Source organism: Lissotriton vulgaris, chromosome 2_1 (assembly GCF_964263255.1).
Source record: "Lissotriton vulgaris chromosome 2_1, aLisVul1.2, whole genome shotgun sequence".
NCBI classification, from domain to species: domain Eukaryota; kingdom Metazoa; phylum Chordata; class Amphibia; order Caudata; family Salamandridae; genus Lissotriton; species Lissotriton vulgaris.
In genome coordinates this window covers 2,025,616,879-2,025,637,718 of record NC_141687.1, presented here as the reverse complement: position 1 = coordinate 2,025,637,718, position 20,840 = coordinate 2,025,616,879, and the positions used below count along the sequence as shown (strand labels likewise).

Sequence of the window (20,840 nt, the reverse complement as noted above, 5' to 3'; positions counted from 1 at the left end):
TGCCAGGAGGGTGAGTGAGCTCCAGGCTCTTTCTTCTTCTCCGCCTTTCCTGTCTGTTCACCCTGATAAGGTGGTGTTGCGTACACGACCTTCCTTTCTGCCCAAGGTTGTCACGGCCTTCCACATCGGGCAGTCCATCACCTTGCCCACCTTCTTTCCGCCTCCGCATCCCTCGAAAGAGGAAGAGAGGCTCCACCGTCTGGATCCAAAACGTGCGCTCTCCTACTACTTGGACCGCACTCGCCAATTCCGGGTGGATGACCAACTCTTCGTTGGTTACGTGGGCGCGAAGAAGGGAAAGGCTGTACACAAGAGGACCATCTCCAGGTGGATCATCTTGTGCATCCAAGCATGCTACTCTATGGCAAGGAAGGAGCCCCCGGCTGGATTGCGAGCTCACTCCACTCGGGCCACGGCGACAACAACTGCCCTGGGCCGCGGTGTCCCCCTACAGGACATCTGTCAGGCAGCCACGTGGGCCTCGCTGCACACGTTCGCAAGACACTACTGCCTGGACAGTCAAGTCCGGAGGGATGGCTTCTTTGGCCGTTCCGTCCTCCAGGACTTTCTGGTGTGATATTGGTTCGCAGACCCACCACCGGGGTTGGTATTGCTGGGGTATCTATTCTAAGGTAAGGAATCTATCACTAACGTGTCTCTTTCAGATGCACAAGTTACTACTTGTGTAACGATATATCTGTAAGAGACATTAGTTAGTGATAGATTCCTTACCGCCCTCCCATCCTCCCCGTTCTGCGAACCGATATTTAGGGTTAAGGTCATCCCCTTTCAGGGCCCTAGTTTCAATGGCACCAGTGTTAGTTCTATCATGGCTCTGCGTATCTGGCGCGGAAAAGCTGTGTTATCAGAACTGACGTCAGCGCGCATGGGCGCCGTCTATATACTCCGATGACGTCATCCCGGCGCTCACGACGCCGACGACGGACGCGGAGCCGCAGACGACGCCTACCAGCGCGCAGGGGTATTGCTACGCAAAAATTTCCGGATCCAGTCTGACGCCTGGGGATATTCTAAGGTAAGGAATCTATCACTAACTAATGTCTCTTACAGATATATCGTTACACAAGTAGTAACTTGTGCTTCTGGTAGCAGATCTTTCAGCCAGTTCTCCACTTTCGGCTCAGGCTCCTTCCACTCCCAGCGTTCCGGTACGCCTATGATCCGCACGTTGTTCCTCCGAGCCCACCCTTCCGCGTCCTCTGCACGGTCCTCTAAAAATTCCACCCTGTTGAGCAGGTCTTGGACGTGTTTATCCACCTGGGCGACCCGGGGGGCAAGGTCCGGCATGTCGCCTTCCAGAGCGGTTGTGCGTTCCGCCAATTTCTTGTGATCAGCACGCAGATGTGTTAGATCAATGGCAACACTGTCTATTTTATTTTCCAATGATGTGCAGGTCAGTTGGACGGCTTCCTCCAGTCTCTCCATTGCCGCTAGCATAGTGTCCAGTTTTGCCGCGTTTTGGTCGGCTTCGGCATTTTTCGCGGACTTGGCCATTTTCCCCTGTAGCGACCCAGTGCGAGTCCTGGTGCCCGCAGACATGAGCAGGGTTGTGGGCCAGGGGCAATGTCCTGTTGATAAAATGTAAAGCGAGGAGAGACAGCCAGCGGAGATATGCAGGTGCAAGAGTAGTGGCAGTTCGGGGGGGGGGGGGGGGGGGGGGGGGGGGACCACAGACCCCTGGTCGTGTAATGGCGGAGTAGGGATAGAAGTTGTCCACAGCAGTTTTCGGGACCAGGTCGGACCCCACTCGCCCACAGCAGTACCTGGGGTGCCCCTGAGAGGGTAGTGCCGGGGTCCTGGCATGGGGTACCACCCCCTCAGGTCGTGATCTCTCTAAGGGCAAGTCCCGACGGGTGACCGTCATGATCCCCGCTCACCAATGGCTTGGCCGTGGCCAACTCCTGCAGCGATCTCAATACCCCTCGATGAACATGGGCACCGCTCCCACTAGGTCACTCCTCAAGACCCAGTAAGCGGTTGAAGGCCATAGCCCCGCTACTTCGGGCCTTCCGGTCTAGTTAGTCCAGTTGGTCCTGTCAGGCCGTCCGCTACAGGTCTCCGTCTCCTCGGGGCATCCGGCGGCTGGCCAGGTAGTCTTATGGCCCAGCACTAGTGTCTCCCCAGATCACTGTAGCGCCTTTCACCACCAGCCTCGGTGTTTGTGGCCTGAGCAGTCTCCTCTCCCATCAAGTCGCGTCCCAGGGCCCAGCAGGCGACCACAGGCCCCGGTCGTCGCAGTCCGGTCCACGCCCCCGAGGCACTCCAGGCCAGAACTCCGTGGGGGTCTTCAGGGAGGGTCGGTGTTGTACAGTGCACCCCCGGTCACCCAGACAGGCGCCCTCTCCAAGCGCGGCGTCTCCGGCCGGGCGTGACCCTCTCAAGTGTCAGGCCGCGCCTCGGGGCCTAGCGCCAGGGCCTCAATCCACAGTCTCACGTGGTGTGTCACGCCGGGCAGGCAGCACTGGCGTCGGTCGCGCCGCATCAGGTTCACCCGGTGCGGCAAGAAATAGTCTTTCGGCTCCAAAAATCCACCGGGCATTAGCTTCATGCCCACCGGCACTGTGACTCCGATTTCGTTCACCTCCGGATAAATTTAACGGAGTATAGGCCTGGAGAAGGGGAGCTCATGTCGGAGCTCTACCCGGGTGCGTCTTCACCCATTGCGTGCTTAGCCACGCCCCAACACTGTGGCTACATCCATGGAGGCGGCCTGCTCTTCTGCCTTGCTGGGCTTTTATGACAGATGGGAGTCCTTTCAACAATTTGTGGATCTCCTACCCAGAGACAAGCTGGAAGATTCAGGAGATAGTGAATGAGGGCGTGATGGTTTTGAATCAAGTCATCAGTGCTGCAGCCCATGGGTATTGCCATGGAATTGCTCTACGGAGACATGATTGGCTTCGTCTTCCTTCTCTGAAGCCGGAGGCGCAACAGCGCATTTCCAGTTTCCCGTTCTCTCGCACGACTCTCTTTGGCTCCCATGCGGAAGCCGAGATGGCCCCCAATGAAGACTGAAATGGAGACTTTGAAGGCTGTAGGTTTAGAAAAAGCTAAAGAACAGCGAAAAACCTTCCGCTCTTTCCAGCGGCGTTATTCCTCTAAGAGGTTTCAGTGGTCTCAGGGCTGTCAATCCAACCAACAACATCAGTTTCAGCCGTCTTTTCAGCCGTTTCAGAAACGACAACCGCGAGGGCTATCCAACCAGCTGTCTGGACAAGGGAACAAGGCTCCTGCTGGTTCCAATCCATGGAGGGTTTCTTACCCCTCGTCCGATATACACTCCAGTGGGGGAAGCATTCAAAACTATCTGGCAGAGTGGCAGAAAATAACTGAGGACAATTGGGTGCTGAATATTGTTCGCAGTGGATACTTGCTACATTTTACAAGTCCTCTGTCGATTCCTCCAACTTCATCACGCTACATGCTACGCAAGTTGCAGAAGGAGGCCAACACCCTCTTACAGAAAAGGGCGATGGAACTGGTTCCTCGGGCACAGAGAGGAACAGGACTGTATTCTTGATTCTTTCTAGTCGGCAAGAAAGACTATAACAAGTTCAGACCCATCTTCGACTTGCGACAGGCCAACAAATGGGTTTGCAAAGAAAAGTTTCAGATGTTGTCCTTCCATCAAATCTACCCTCAACCTCATCAAGGAGACTGGCTATGCACAATAGATCTGCAAGACGCATACTTTCACGTGCCCATAGCGAGGAAACATTGCAAGGTCCTGCGTTTCACTGTGTGCAACAACCATTATCAATACTCAGTGCTGCCTTTCGGCCTGAAGTCAGCGCCTCGGACATTTTTCAAATGCAAGGCCGTGGTGGCTGCGCATCTGAGGAGGAACAAGTTGTTTTGTCTACCCGTATCTGGACGACTGGTTGATCAATGCAGCTACGTTTCAGGAAGCACAACTGCATTTCAATAGGACTTCCAACCTCCTACTTCGTTTTGGCCTCCACATCAATCTCATAAAGTCTGTCTCAACTCCTGTACAATGTCTACAGTACCTGGGAGCCACCATCGATACACACACAGCAACCGTGTGTCCTTTGGAGGAGAGATGCTTATCAATCCTTCAGGAGGCTCTGGCTGTTATGATTATGCCCTCCCAGACGTTGAGGAAGATATCATTTCTCCTGGACTCCATGGCCCCCTGTATCTTCCTCACTCTGAATGCATGCCGCCATATGAGACCCCTGCAAGAATGTCTGGAGGATCAGTGGGACAAGAAACTGGGGGATTGGGAAGACGGGATTCAACTATCGCAGCAGGCTCTTCAGTCCATCTGATGGTGGTGTTCTCCACGCAATCTCTAGGGGATTCCCTTCCACAAGGAGATACCAACACAAACCATAGTGAGGGATGCTTCTCTCCACGGCTGGGGTGCAAATTCTGACCACCTTCATAACAGGGCACATGGCCCCCAAAAGAGACCAAGTACCACATCAACTTCTTGGAGCTTTGAGCAGTCCATTTGGTGCTGAAAGCCTTCCAGCCGTCGTTTCACAGCAGTTCCCTGCGTGTTCAGACAGACAATACGACCACAATGTTCTACCTCAACAAGCAGAGGGTCTCGAGCGTCATCTCAGGAAGCCCAGGCCATCTGGAACTGGCTGTTAGCCAGAAACCTGACCATCAGAGCTACTCACCTCCCAGGTGTTCAGAATGCTCAGGCGGACGTGCTCAGCAGACTCAGACGAGAAATTCACACATGGGTCGAAAATGTCGAAGTGGTGCGAGATATCTTCGAAAGATTGGGTACTCCAGAAGTTGATCTGTTTGCTACCGCTGTAAACAGCAAATGCAGCAACTTCGCATCCAGGTTTTACCAAGCAGAAACTGTGGGGAATGCACTTTGGATCAACTGGTCGGGCGGCTTTCTCTTGGCTTTTCCTCCAATTCCCCTCATGCCGACAGTACTGATCAAGCTCTCGCAATCACGGGCCAAGATTATCCTCATTGCTCCGGAGTGGCCCCATCAGTGGTGGTTCACAGACCTACTCCACTGGTCTCTCCTGCCACATCTCCGTCTTCCATTCCGCCGGAGCTTCTGACGAAGTTTCGCAGGCAAATGGTGCACCCCAACCTAATCTCGTTGAATTTGGCGGCATGACTCCTGAGTTAGTACAGTACGGATATTTGAGTCTCACTCAGAACTGTATGGAGATATTGAAAGAGGCAAAATGACCATCTACAAGCATGTCCTATGCATATAAATGGAGGAGATTTTGCATCTGGTGTGCATCTAAGATCGTGGATCCTACCTCCTGCAAGGAAGATGTCATCTTTCCTTCCTTCCTTGCTACACTTGGCTCAATCTAGCCTTCAGTTTCATTCGGTCAAAGTTCACCTGGAAGCTTTAACTGCTTATAGAAATAGTCCTTCACAAACTTCCTTTTTTTAAATCCCTGTCATCAGAGATTTTCTTGAAGGATTGAAGAAAGTGTTTCCTCCCATTAGCCGTTCTTCGAGTCCCTGGGAGCTCAATGTGGTCCTTTCACGACTGATGAGAGAACCGTTTGAACCCATTTATAAGGCTTCTCTTCAGCATCTGTCTTGAACAACGGCTTTCTTTGTGGCCATAACTTCTGCCCGCGGGGTAAGCGAACTTCAGGCACTATGTTGTAAAGAGCCTTATACAGTCTTTCATTCCTCTACGGTAGTTATGAGGACTCAACCTAAGTTCCTCCCTTAAGTTGTTTCAGAGTTTCATGTGAACCAAACTATTACATTGCCTGCATTTTTTCAGAATCCCTCTTCTCCTGCTGAGAGGTCGCTTCATTCCCTTGATGTTAGGAGGGTCTTGAAGTTCTATTTGGACAAGACTAAGGATATCCGTAGATCAGACCAGTTATTTTAAGCAATGGCTCAGTCCGAACTAGTCTAGCTACCTCCAAACAATCCATTTCTAGGTGGATTGTTCCCTGTATTCAGCTGTGTTATCAGAAAGCCAACAAGACTTTGGTTAGTAAGCCTAGGGCTCACTCTACCAGAGCTAAAATGCTACAGCGGTTTACTTCGTAACTAACCTATTTCGGAAATCTGTATGGCTGCCACTTGGAAGTCAGTCCATACATTTACTAAGCACTACTGCCTAGACACTGATGCTAGGGCAGATGCTCAAGTTGGGCAGGCTTCACTTCGAAATCTATTTGCACAATAGTGCGGTTATTCTCTGTTTCTTCTACCGCTGGAGAGTTGTTGTGGGATGGGCTTGCTAGTCTATTCACATGATTATGACTATACATGGAAATCCCCTACAAGAGAAGGAGTAGTTTCTTACGTGTAACTCCAGTTCTCTTGTAGGGGTATTTCCGTGATAGTCATAAACAACCTGCCCACCTCCCCTGTGGCAGACACAGATGTCCCCAAGACTCAGCAGGCTCTGCTCCTTTACGTTTTCAAAAAGAACTGAAAGTAACTGCCTCTGGCTGTGCATCATGGGATACCGAGAGGTCTCTGGAGACTCTTAAAGGCACGGAATCCATTTGCAGACACATAATGGCAGCCTATGGGGGCTTCTTTATCCATTCCTTTTCATCTCTATCATGAAAAAAGGAGTTTTGTGAAGGAGAGTTTTCTATGTGTAAAACTCAGCAAATTGCTAAATTAAAAATGTTAAACTGGCTATCTTTTTTTCACTTGAAGATGAAGTAATGGCCAGTGTAGCCTAGTTGGTTAGGCTGCATTATTGTCTTTTTATCTCTTAAGTGTCTATACAAGCCTTCCTGAAGAAAGGCAGAAGATGACAACTTAAGAAATTGTATCTAATTTAGTGCTCCGGGGTCTACGCACATGGGTGGGACTATTCACATGATTATGATTATGACTATCACGTAAATACCCCTTCTAGAGAACTAGAGTTACAGGTAAGAAACGACTCCTTCCGCTTCAATTACAAAAATCACTGCAGCTCTTGCATTAGGAACTCCATGTTGCATTAAATGCTGCGTTACCGCTGTGAGAAGTTGGCCTGATATATGATGCTCACTAGTTCTAGTGATCACCTTGTATCAGTCCAAACAACCCTTATGGTGATTGGTTGTAAGTCAACCTTATAGACCAGCTATCCTAATGGTAGCATGGACAAAGCAGTCTTAGGCTAAACTCTATTGGCATGTGAAGCCAGCTGTTTTACCACATATAACCCCTTGAATACCACATGAAAGGACACCACACAGGTTGTTATGAAAATAAACAAGTATTTATTAACTAACATACACCTCTGAACTCTTTATGAGGTCAGAGGGCTAAGCACAAGACGCACTCTTAGGAAAAATATACTCAAGTTGCACGATTTACAAAAGTGCCCGGGTCATCGTCTCAGGGGTCACTAGCCAGCCGGCAAGTGACCAGACAACAGGAAAAGCAGCAACCAGGCAAAAGGGCCCCACGCAGATCTCGTGGATGCTGGGGGGTTGGTCTTTGGTGCAGGAGCTGCGTCGGTGTGGGGCTTCTCAGACCCCAGTGCACTCACTCGAGGATCCCTCGGCGGTCGTGCTGGAAGCGCTGTGCAGGTTTCTTCAAGATGGCAGTCTCCAAGTTGCTTGTCGCACCCACGGGTCCCAGCTGTGCTGTGGATGTGGGTAGAGGTCAGAGGAGTCTGGAGGCCCGGGTCTCGTCGAGCTGGGTCGTCAGGTTCCAGGAAGGAAGGACTTGCAGCAAACCGCACAGGAGCTTGATGGTGCTTGCGAAGCAGGATGGTCACTCCCTGACCATAGAGGAGATTCTTCAGATTCTTCAGTCTTCTGATGTTCAGGAGGTCGAAGGTCAAGAGTTCTTCGTGGAAGTTGTCAAGATTAATCTAACTGGGAATGGGACCAGCTCCTACCTTTATTCAGCTAAAGGGGGCTGCACTACGACTAGGTCCCTCCCCTGGGTGGGACCAGAAAGGGGGGTGGTTACACCCCCTATCCTTTGTCCGGTCTTGCGCCAGCTCTGGGGCTGGAGTGCCCCAGGAACTGGTTTAGACCGGAGTATGCACAGGGACACCTCGTGTGCCCCAGGCATGTCTCATTCCTTTCAGCCCTGTCCTACCTAATACACAAAATCCTGTCTGGGGTGGTGCTAGCACCTCCCAAGGCAGGAAACCCTTTGTCCGAGCCTCCCTCGCTGGAAGGACTCCCAGCAGCAGGAGGTCAGACTTGTGTCTGTGGTGGCAGCATCCATTTTGTGATGCTGAGGCTCGAGTTAACTTTAACCGGGGTTCACAGTTACATACATGTCGTGTCCCTCTAGAACGGTGGAATGCTACCCCCGTCGCCAGAATTGGCGAGGGGGTAGTATTCCAATTCGTATGACACCTTACTCATTTGACCGCGAGGTTCATAATGCACTTAAGAGTATATGGTATAGCGTTATCATGGAACAGCTATTAGGACTTGGTTCGGCAAGCTGCAAACGGGCTCAGCTCATGCCAGAGCACCATCTCGCATAATTCCCAGCACTCTGCCTTTAGGATTGATAAGGCCTGCCATAGGAGTGACTGATAGGAATATATGTGTCCACTTTTAGGGTTAGATATAGGGATACTATATCTAAAGCAGAGGGTGATTACACCACCTTGCCCCAGCTGTCGTGCAGCCAGTTGTGTCTGTTTAGATGGCCAGCCAGGGATGGCATAATACATACCTCAGCCCCTGGTAGGCCCTGGGTACACCTATGCCCTGGATACCTAAGGTATGCTGTACAGGGACTGATAAGGTGGCCCAGTACCAATTGGTAAATGCACCTAAGGTACATGGTTGTCAATTTAGAGAGCGAACAGCTCGGCTGTGGGTCTGATTAGCAGGCCCACTGCCAGGGAAAGTCGTAAACCAGTGAAGCAAAAAGCAAAAATCGGGGGTGACCATAGGATTGCAGACCCTACTCTCCTACAATCGCTGCGCGGCATTCAACAGGAATAGCCTCCGGTGGAGCCAGAGCTAACTGGAAAAGGATTCAAAACGTAGCCCATTCAGGGTAGAGACCTTTTAATATTCAAGCTTGAAAAACCAACAGAACTAGGTGATACCTAATAACTGTGTTTGAGAAATCCCTAGCACCACCGACGTCTCTAAGAAAAAGTGCTATGGTATTGTGGACAAGCACCAACACTACTCATGCTGTCATGCCGATTTGGAACAATACAATAAACAAGGCCTCAGTCAAAAAAATAATTAACAGAACAACGAACCAACTGTCGATCATAAGAGAAAGATATATTGACAAAAAGAAATCATGCATAGTCAATAATTAATGGGTTTACAAAAAAGCAGGTTCAAGCCTATTTAGAAATCCCATGGTCATTAAATAATAAGCACATTTTTATCAAAGCAAGATTTGGTGTACTCACTGGACTTAGTCATCTTCACCCTTGGATGAAAATGGGGGGGGGCTATATTATGCAGATTGAGTAAAACCGGCGAGGAGAATATTGTCCATTTGCTATGCATCTGTCCTGAACTTCAGATTGAAAGAAAAACTATACTTAAAACATGTTTTAACATGCAAGGAATAAGGACATGTAGGCAAGCTTTGATAAGGTGTCTGCATTCTAATGATATAAGTATGAATTCTGCTTTTGTAAAGTTTTTATTAAGAGTAAAAGCAAAACTGGGAGATTATAATTACGAAAACTTTTGTGCAGTTTCAAACCGTTTTAAATGTTGTTATATTTATTGTAACTGGTTTAGAAGTTGTGTTGTATCCATTTTTTTTAGTTTTTAGTGGTTTTATATTATAGTAGATGTACATGTCAAATTGTAAGATTTTAAGTAATCAAACAATAAAGAATTATTATTATACTCATGGTTCCTGCAAGTAAGTACCAGACCAAACGCTGGTGGTGCCATGTTGTAGGGATCCTGCTCTGGAACAGAACTATGCTTGGAACCATAAAATATCAGTGTATAGTGACTGTCACCATATCACCTCAGTATCTTTGAGTCTGAGTTCGACTAGCTAGATTGCCTCACTTGCCCTACTAACCTTGCCAGAGAAACAAGTGAATTGGCACCCCAGAACACTACCCTCTCACGGATCGTGGTAACAGGACACACACTTTTTCTCTCTCACTCGTACTTGTCAACAGTAAGATAACCAGAAGACATGAAGAAAGTTTAGAATATTTAATTAAACTATTGTGCTCTGAAATGTATTATATGTGCGACAATTAGAGGGCAAATGCATAATAAGAGTTTGGTTAGATTGGTTAATAATCCATGCATCATAAAAAGCCCTGCCATTTTATAGGACAGAGCGACCTAACCCCCCTCCCCTGCAACTGAAGCAAAATTATTATATATGTAGAATCTCTGGGATTACGGGAAACCCAGTACCTTAGCATAAACAGATGAACGCTCTAAATTTCAGCAGACATGATGCTCTTATATCAGAACTCCTTCTGTGTGTGTGTTTTTGGCTCATGTGCTCATCTATATGATAGGACATGTATGCACATAAACAACAGCTGCATTCTTGTGTTCTGTCCAGGTGCTAGTGCCTGGCCAGAAAGAATAACAAGGCACATTTTTGTTCAACCTTGTTTATGGTGTTCAAACTAAATCCCAGGAAAAGAACAAAACGCAAAAACATAAGCCGGTTCCATGTGAAAGTACAATGTGGCACAAAATCAAGCATGAATAAGGCCTACAACATGCACAGTTAGGCTAATATAGGGAAAACTACAAAGAGCGATGCAGGAAACACAAGACAGTGGGCACTGAGAAGTGTACTTCACCTCGCCTCCAGGCAGAGGAGGGCGCACCTCCTATTCTTTCTAAGTTTTCCTGCCTGTCCTCCTGCCAAAAATGGGGTGGGGACGAAAGGGGGCCTGTTCCCTCTATCAGGAGAGACTGGGGTTGCATTTCAAAGGTGGAAAGGCCTTTGAAACTCTCTGCCACAGATGGATGTTTTTGAGGGGGGGTGGGGGTGGCAGGGTTGAAGGGGGGACGGAGTGTGAACACCTACACTTGGGAAAGTCAGTGTGCTCCATCTTAAGAGTGCGCAGGCCTCCCCATAAGGTCAGAATACTGCCTGGTTGTAGCAGGCTGGCTCAGGCCAATCTGTGAACACACTAAGGATTGGTAGGTTTCAGGGGACCCCTCTAGCAGGTCCCCTGTATATTGTTTTTTATTAAATCTGACATTGGAATCAGTGCTGGTTTTTTATGCTGACAAGTTTGGTACCAAACATCTCCTTTTTCAGTGAAGCTATCATGGAGCTGGGGAACTTGTAATGATGAGTGTCCAGCCCATGTACTTATGTGCTTCCCTGATCACTTACAATATCCAGGAATAACCAGGAATCAACCAGGATAGTGGAGGGGCATGTCTAGTGCACCCTGCCTTAGGTCTAAGGCTTTCTAGAGGAATGTTTTAGCTATATCTCATGCAGTGTCTATAGGCAGGTCTCGCAGGGATGTACGCTGTAGCGCCGCTTTAGTTTTATCTGCGCCAAGATTCGCTGGCTGCAGTGTGCGTGTGCTTGCTGAGCGGTCCTTTAGTTTGGCACAATTTGTTCTGTAGCCCTTAGGGACCCTCTTTAACCACAAGGCCCTTGATACCAGGGGTACCTTTTACAAGGGACTGATGTGTCTAAAGTGGTGCCAACTGTCGAAAGAATAGATACAGTTTAGGAAAGGAGATCTGGCACGGGGAAGCAGGGACACTGTCACTTCCAGATGAAACTGCATCATTTCCCAGGAAAAAAGTGGGGGCTAACCATATAAAAAGAGGCACTTTGCTATATATAATATGCCATTTGATGGTACTTGTCTCTGGGATATAAAGCAGATTTGGCACTGGACTTCTAGAAGGAATGCAGGGCCACAGCATGCTCCCTCGCCCTCTGCATCTGTGAGGCAGTATCCTCCATCAGTTCTGCCCATTTTGAGGCTTCAGGAAGGGTATGGCCTACAGACCACATTAAGGCCCACCACGTCGGTACCAGCCTTCCAGTCCTTTTGAGGTAAGTGATCCAGCGAACAATGTCCAGGCCAGCAGGGACATGGTACCACCCAACCCACAAACACCGCTGCTTCAGCTCCAAGGCTTTTTTAGTTTGCCGTCTATGACACTTGGCCCCCTCTGAGAGGCAGAGCATTATATCCAACATGTGGGTCCTCCAAATAGTCCACTACCACTACGCCCTGCCATTTCTGTCCGACCCGCCCGCATATTCCACATACGCCAGAGCGACTTTCGGGGAACTAGTTTTCCATTCTGCAGCGGGAAAACCAGCTATTTGGACGTAGAGCAATAGAGAGGGTTATGGCATCAGATATAGGAACTGAATGTTACTGCTATTATTTTATGGTGTCAAACCCGTTCATCCTATTTTAGATTACGACCCTCTCTATTTATTCTTGGAAACGCACAAAATCAGGATTCTCATGCTGGCCCAGTTCTATTTATCTTTGATACTGGATGTTAATGCTGGACCTGCAGGACACTTATTTTGATATGCCTGTCCTGTGGTCACTCAGGCGTTCTCTGCGGTTCAAAGTGGGACTAGAGCATTTTCAGTTTTCTGTCCTGCCCTACAACCACACCAGCACCCCTCGTGTGTTCAGGATGGTCCCAGCATATTTATAGAGATTGGGCATACCCGTTTTCATCTACCTAAATGACTGGCTGTTATTGATTTACTTTCTGGTATTGTTTAACTCAAATTGACTTCTGTGCTATCACAGAGGAAAAGATTGGTCCGGTTGTTGACAAACTCCCTTATTCCAAGGCTCAGGAGTGAGGAAGGGGGGGTTGATTGACGACTACCCAAACAAATTGTATAAAATAAACAGCTCATGGCCCCTCCCACCACCCTCCTGTATCAGCTGTTGAAAGAACCATGAGAAGGTTCCTCTCAGCTGCCACAGGCGTATAACGCTAGAATCTGAAAGAGACACGTTAGTGATAGATTCCTTACCTTAGAATATCCCCAGGCGTCAGACTGGATCCGGAAATTTTTGCGTAGCAATACCCCTGCGCGCTGGTAGGCGTCGTCTGCGGCTCCGCGTCCGTCGTCGGCGTCGTGAGCGCCGGGATGACGTCATCGGAGTATATAGACGGCGCCCATGCGCGCTGACGTCAGTTCTTCTTTTTTCCGCGCCAGCTAGCGCAGATCCGGAAGAAGCTCTACCCCCAGTCACTTTTTGACTGAAAACTTTTTTGATCTTTTTGATCCTCTACTTAGTCGTTTCTCGACTATCGGTGCCAGGGATGCCCGGGTTCAAGCCTTGCTCGAAGTGCGGCCGACTCATGTCGGTCACGGACCCCCATCGCCGGTGCCTGAAGTGCTTAGGCCTCGACCACGACGATCGAACCTGTGACGACTGCCGGGCCCTGACGTCGAAGGCTAGGCGGGAGCGGTCCCGCAAGCGTCTCGAGCTGAGGCAGTCGGCCCCGCGCCGCTCCAGGTCCCGGTCCCGGTCCCACGGGAGGTCGAGGGACAGGTCGCGAGGTCGGAGTCATCGACGCTCCGGGAGTGGTCACCGATCGTCTGGATCCAAGTCCTCAGGTAAGAGGCATGAGAGGTCGGAGCGACACCATCGGTCCTCCGACCCGCCCCGTCGCTCGCTCGATGCGACCGGGGATTCGGGCGACACCGCCCACGCGGCTCCGCGGGAGTCGCAAGCGTCGCCGCCTGCCCCACACCTTCGGGTCCCTGGGCACGGCGCGTCGCAGGAGGAGGTCGAGAGGTACCTCATGGCCATGAGGGCCCTCCCTCCTCAGTCGGTTCCCGTGGCGCCTTCGGGCCGATCGGCTCCGTCTGGAGGTCCTTCCGGGTCGGGTGCTTCGGCCCCGACGACGTCGGGTACTTCGGGCCCGGCGCCGCTGGCGACTTCGGTCCCGGCGCCGCGCGACCTCGCTGGATCCGGCTCCGGATCCGGGACCTCGCCGGTCGACCTTACGACCTCACCGGCGCCGTCCCTTCAGGTGTCGTCCCCGGCAGCCGTAGTGGTTGCCGACCCCAATGCTTCCTACGGTCCGCCTCAGGCGTCGGAGGGGCGCCGCTGGGCGCCGATTCCGTCGGCCGTCGGAGAATTCTATCTCCACGAGGAGGCCCTGGCTGTTGATCCTGGTCTCCAGGAGCTGGGTGACGAGGAGCAGTGGGAGGGGTCCGAGGACCCTCTGGCACGTGATTGCCAGTCTCATCAGGACTGGACATATGAGCTTGGGGAGGCCAGTGGTATTGACACATCGCCAGACACTGGATTTACGTCGCCCCCGACTGTGGCTTCGGAGGCGGGTTCTGCCTACAGTGTAGTGTTGACGAAGGCAGCTAAGGCCCTACACCTTGAGCTCCCCGTCGCGGCCGTGAGGACTAATCTCCTCACTGAGGTACTCAAACAGCAGTCCGGCTCCGCGGAGCCCCTTCTGCCGTTCAATGAGGCCTTGTGTGACGTTCTGCTGGGCACTTGGTCCAAGCCCGCCACAGGTCCCCCTGTGGATAGGAACGTGGCCAGACGCTACCGCCCGGCACCGGGCGACCCTTGCTTTTTGTCCACCCACCCCACCCCCGAGAGCCTGGTCATCCAGGCCTCCACTTCCCAGACCGCGTTCCCGACGGCCCCGCCCGATCGGGAATCCAAGAGATATGAGCAGTTCGGGAAGAAGGTCTTCTCGTCTGTGAGCCTAGGGCTCCGGTCAGTGAACACCAACTGTCTCTTGGGCCGCTACACCCACACTCTGTGGGACACGGTTGCGGAGGTGCTGCCACAATGCTCTGAGGAGGTCAGGGCTAAACTCAGCCAAACCCTTGCGGACGGCCGAGATGCAGCACGTTTTTCCATCCGGTGTGGGCTGGATACCACGGACTCACTGGGCAGGGCGATGGCAACGACGGTGGCGGTTCGACGCCACGCCTGGTTGAGGTCCGCCAATTTCTCGGCCGATGTCCAGGCTACTCTCCTGGATATGCCGTTTGATGGCCGTCGCCTCTTCGGCGACAAGGCAGACCATGCGCTGGAACGTTTTAAGGACTCCAGGGCCACGGCCAAGTCCTTGGGTCTTGCGGCCCCACGCCAGCAATCGGGTGCCTTTCGCTCCTTTCGTGGCCACGGAAGGGGCGCCCCACCACGGACCGCCAGCCACGCGCCGCAGAATGTTCAGCAACGCGGTGGCGGCCGTGGGAACCGCCGTGGCGGTGGTCGGGGCCAGCGGCGAGGCCAGTCCACACCTCCCTCAGCAGCCCCCGCCTCAAAACCTTCCTAGTCCGAGTTTTCAGGCCCATGTGACGCCTGTGGGAGGCAGGGTTCGCCATCACCTCTCCCACTGGCATACAGTCACTTCGGACAGGTGGGTGCTGCAAATTGTCCGAAGGGGTTTCTCCCTCCCCTTCGAGTCTTCCCCTCCATCCATGCCACCTCAATGCCACCGTGTGTCGGGGGATCACTTGCGACTTCTGCAAGAGGAAGTTTCGGCCCTCTTGGCCAAGGGGGCCATCGAGCGCGTTCCTGGGCCAGAAGTAGGACGTGGCTGTTACTCCCACTACTTTCTGGTACCCAAGAAGGGCAAAGGGGGCCTACGCCCTATCTTGGATCTGCGGAACGTCAACGGCTTCCTCCGTACGGAGAAGTTCAAGATGCTCACTTTGGCTCAGGTCCTGGCTGCCCTGGACCCAGGAGACTGGATGGTAGCGTTGGACTTGCAGGACGCCTATTTCCACATCCCCGTCCTGCCGGCCCACCGGCGTTACCTGCGGTTCACGGTAGGCCACGAGCACTTTCAGTTTACCGTGCTCCCCTTCGGCCTTACGAGCGCCCCACGGGTGTTCACGAAGGTGATGGCGGTGGTCGCAGCCCATCTGCGCAGGCAAGGGGTGTCAGTCTTCCCCTACCTCGACGACTGGTTGTTGAAGGCGGGCTCGCCCCAGACAGTCGTCAGCCACCTCCAGACTACGGCCGACCTCCTGCACTTGCTGGGGTTCTCCATCAATGTGCCGAAGTCACACCTGTGTCCCTCTCAGAAGCTCCTTTTCATCGGAGCGGTTCTCGACTCGGCGCAGTTTCGGGTTTACCCACCCGAGCAGCGGGTTCGGGATATTCAGGCTCTGATTCCTATCTTCGGGCCGTTATCCCGGGTCTCGGTCAGGTTGACGCTGCGGCTTCTGGGACTGATGGCCTCCTGCATCCTTCTGGTGCGTCACGCCAGGTGGCGGATGCGGGCTCTGCAGTGGGACCTGAAGTTTCAGTGGGCCCAGCATCAGGGCAACCTGTCCGATCATGTCCTGATCTCGGAGGGCACTGCGAAACAACTGCAGTGGTGGCTCACGGACCGCGACTGGGTCAGTGGCAGACCCCTCTCTCTACCCCAGCCGGAGCACGTAGTTGTGACGGACGCGTCCCTCCAGGGCTGGGGAGGCCACATGGGAGAGGCGGAGATCAGAGGCCTCTGGTCTCCGGCGGAGTCCCGACTCCACATCAACCTTCTGGAGCTGCGGGCGATTCGTCTTGCACTGAAGGCATTCCTCCCCTCTGTCAGGGGGAGCGTGGTGCAAGTGTTCACCGACAACACCACCGCCATGTGGTACTGCAACAAACAGGGCGGTGTGGGGTCGTGGACCCTTTGCCAGGAGGCTCTGCGCCTCTGGCAGTGGCTGGAACATCAGGGCGTGACTCTGGTGGTTCAACACCTGGCAGGTTCTCTGAATGCCAGGGCGGACGAACTCAGCCGCCGGTGCATGATGGATCACGAATGGCGTCTGAACTCGGACGTGGCGCAAGGTCTCTTTCGACAGTGGGGAGAGCCTTGGTTAGATCTATTCGCCACAGAAGAGAACGCGCAATGTCAGCAGTTCTGCGCGTTGGAGTTTCCAAGGCGGCACTCGCTCGGAGACGCTTTTCGTCGCGAGTGGAGCTGCGGCCTGTTGTACGCCTTTCCGCCTATACCACTTCTGCCCAGAGTGCTGAAGAAGATCAGGCGCGACCGGGCCCAAGTTATCCTTGTGGCTCCGGACTGGGCTCGAAGATACTGGTATCCCGAGCTACTCAGCATGTCAGTCGATCCCCCGATTCGTCTGCCCCTTCGGGAGGACCTTCTGTCGCAGCAGCAGGGGACGGTCCTGCACCCGAATCTGTCCAGTCTCCACCTACAAGCTTGGAGATTGAGCGGCGGCAGTTGAGGCCATTTGACTTGCCTCCCGAAGTCTGTGACATCATTCTGGCAGCCAGGCGTCCCTCCACTAAGTCGGTATACGCCTGCCGGTGGAATAGATTTGTGGCATGGTGCGCAGCAAAGGCTGTGGATCCCCTCTCTGCACCCCTTTCGGAAGTGCTGCTCTTTCTTCTCTCCCTTGCCCAGCAGGGCTCTGCTCTGGGCACTCTTAAAGGGTACCTCTCTGCTCTTTCAGCCTTCTTGAGGCTACCAGATCAGCCTTCTTTGTTCAAGTCCCCTATAGTGAGTAGATTTCTGAAGGGCATCACACACATGTTCCCTCCTGTTCCCTTCGTGATGCCCCAGTGGGACTTGAACCTTGTTCTCACCTATCTGATGTGTGCTCCCTTTGAGCCACTTCATAACTGTCCTCTTCGCCTCCTTACGCTGAAGACGGCCTTCCTGGTTGCCATCACCTCTGCCAGGAGGGTGAGTGAGCTCCAGGCTCTTTCTTCTTCTCCGCCTTTCCTGTCTGTTCATCCTGATAAGGTGGTGTTGCGTACACGACCTTCCTTTCTGCCCAAGGTTGTCACGGCCTTCCACATCGGGCAGTCCATCACCTTGCCCACCTTCTTTCCGCCTCCGCATCCCTCGAAAGAGGAAGAGAGGCTCCACCGTCTGGATCCAAAACGTGCGCTCTCCTACTACCTGGACCGCACTCGCCAATTCCGGGTGGATGACCAACTCTTCGTTGGTTACGTGGGCGCGAAGAAGGGAAAGGCTGTACACAAGAGGACCATCTCCAGGTGGATCATCTTGTGCATCCAAGCATGCTACTCCATGGCGAGGAAGGAGCCCCCGGCTGGATTGCGGGCTCACTCCACTCGGGCCACGGCAACGACAACTGCCCTGGGCCGCGGTGTCCCCCTGCAGGACATCTGTCAGGCAGCCACGTGGGCCTCGCTGCACACGTTCGCAAGACACTACTGCCTGGACAGTCAAGTCCGGAGGGATGGCTTCTTTGGCCGTTCCGTCCTCCAGGACTTTCTGGTGTGATATTGGTTCGCAGACCCACCACCGGGGTTGGTATTGCTGGGGTATCTATTCTAAGGTAAGGAATCTATCACTAACGTGTCTCTTTCAGATGCACAAGTTACTACTTGTGTAACGATATATCTGTAAGAGACATTAGTTAGTGATAGATTCCTTACCGCCCTCCCATCCTCCCCGTTCTGCGAACCGATATTTAGGGTTAAGGTCATCCCCTTTCAGGGCCCTAGTTTCAATGGCACCAGTGTTAGTTCTATCATGGCTCTGCGTATCTGGCGCGGAAAAGCTGTGTTATCAGAACTGACGTCAGCGCGCATGGGCGCCGTCTATATACTCCGATGACGTCATCCCGGCGCTCACGACGCCGACGACGGACGCGGAGCCGCAGACGACGCCTACCAGCGCGCAGGGGTATTGCTACGCAAAAATTTCCGGATCCAGTCTGACGCCTGGGGATATTCTAAGGTAAGGAATCTATCACTAACTAATGTCTCTTACAGATATATCGTTACACAAGTAGTAACTTGTGCTTTGCCGTTATTCTTAAACCAAGGATTCCGCGAGATGTGAAAGTTACAGGCCCATCTCCATTGTAACGTTCATACTCCTCCTATAGCTTTTGTCCGCAACACAATGCCCTCGCCCAGTTAGTGTCAACAGAAGCTAATGGGTATTTTAGACTGGTGATTGTACCAGGCTGATGGTATAATGGCCATACGCACAAACTTGAACTGCTACTGTCATTTACTGTTTGTCTATATTGTAAACTATATTAGTATTTATTTATAAATTACTCTTAGATTATTGCACCTAAGACATTGTCCATTTTCAATATAAAATAATTTTCCATTTTAGAGAAGGTAGTAATTATCATTCTTTGTTTTATAGATTTAAAACGGAATGACTACACACCCGACAAAGTTATCTTCCCTCAGGATGATTCTGCTGAACTGACGATCGAGCCTGGGAGCTGCACCAAAGAAACAAATAATTCAATACGCCTAATGCTATAGCAAAAAAACTATATTGGTGGATGGTTTGATCACCAGCTGCAGACATTTAATTTATGAATTTAAATCTACTTTTCCTGTTTCAAAGCCAAGAGGAAATGACAAGACTCCACATCCTGTCGGCTTTAGGAGAAATATGGAGAAGAGTGGTACTGTATGGATCCTTTTTGGATGATCCCATGGCAAATAACATTTTTTACGTTAAGAAGTATCAGGAGATGCCGGGCAATTAACAATCAATAAATTAAGTTAAACTACTATTTATAATATTAAGTAATTTTGATTTGTACAAAATAGAAATTACTTTTTTTTATACATTTCAGTTGTATCATGTTAGTGTTGTATAGTAATATTTTAAGCCAGATGAAATTATACAGAAAACATACCTTTTTAAAAAACAAAATAAACAGTTGCCTTGTTATAAAGAGAAGCGCTGGGACGCCCCGGGGTAGCCACGCGCTCTACAAATCCACTTCCAATATGCATTTTTCTTTTGTATTATGATTGTTTCCGAACTCAGACCTTCCAAAGACCTCATACTGTAAATCAGTTTATCAAAGAAGAATGTACACAGTAATTTCAAAATGTATTTAAAATTATGTAGAAACAAATGTAAATGTTAATATTATACATGGTACATATTTTACCAAAATACGGATAGCAGTGATTTCGTATTATTATAAACTATGGGAGATTGCAATACAATGTTATTCTAATTAAATATATCTGTCCTTAAATGTATTTTAAGATTCACCAAGCAAGTCTGTTCATATTTCATTTCATGTTTGTTTTGTCGGTACTACATGCAATTATTTTTAATTGAAGGACAATATGAAGTCTAACATTTTTATTCTGTAGTGTATCTTATAGATACAATTATAAGGCACGGACAAAACAGCTGTTTTAATGGTCAAATATGTTGTATGGGGAAAAGGTTTAAGTGTATTATTTAAAAGTATAATACTGTAAACATTTTATATCATGAAATCTATATAAAAACAAATAAATTTATTCTTGTTTATAAGAGTTCTGTTGGCTCCTAAATTGAAAGCAACATAATTTACAGTCTGATTACGTTGTACATGTGGAGATTTATTACTACTTCTCTTTAAGGACTAAATCTTAACTGACAAATTGGTATTTTTCTGATGGATACTTGTAACTGCAGATTCCTCACCTTGTGAATACCCCCAGGCATAAGACTGGATCTGGAGATTTTTCTCAGCAGCTCCATTTTGTGCCTGTAGGTAGCAGCGTGCTACGCCGCACGAATGTGTTCTACTCCGGAAAGGACATGCAGAGCGTATATAGGCACGACTTCTGCACTGACGTCAGTTCAACTCTTGCTGCACTTCCTGTTGTGGATCCGGAGCTACATGTGGTCCCTGAGACACTACCTTAATATTTTTTCCAATTTTCCAACAGTGTGCAAGAAAGCCAAAGGTTTTGACCCCTGAAGGGACTGTTGCATACAAATATGTGTGCAGACATCCATCAGGTGTGCTTCTGGTTTCTTGGGTTGAGCCAAAAATCCAAGGTGTTGATGAACCCGAAGACTATCCGGAACCATGAGGTAAAATTTTACATAGTCAAGCATGAGCAGACTCTTAGCCAAGACCACACTAAGTTGTAGTTCAAGTCTAAGGTCTAGTACAGCTCCAGAAGACGCTGCAGCCGCTCG

General features: G+C 50.6%; 1 protein-coding gene across 1 annotated transcript in view; it reads left to right on the top strand.

The window, feature by feature from the left end:
• The window catches only part of LOC147733678 (transient receptor potential cation channel subfamily M member 7-like), a 1,990,815-nt gene extending 1,970,632 nt beyond the window's left edge, over positions 1–20,183 (top strand). Inside the window, exon 39 of the mRNA XM_086958252.1 lies at positions 19,038–20,183. Within this exon, the coding sequence (XP_086814378.1) occupies positions 19,038–19,162 (125 nt within the window). The 3' untranslated portion in view covers positions 19,163–20,183. The remainder of the gene's footprint in view (positions 1–19,037) is intronic.
• The last annotated feature ends 657 nt before the right edge of the window (positions 20,184–20,840 follow it).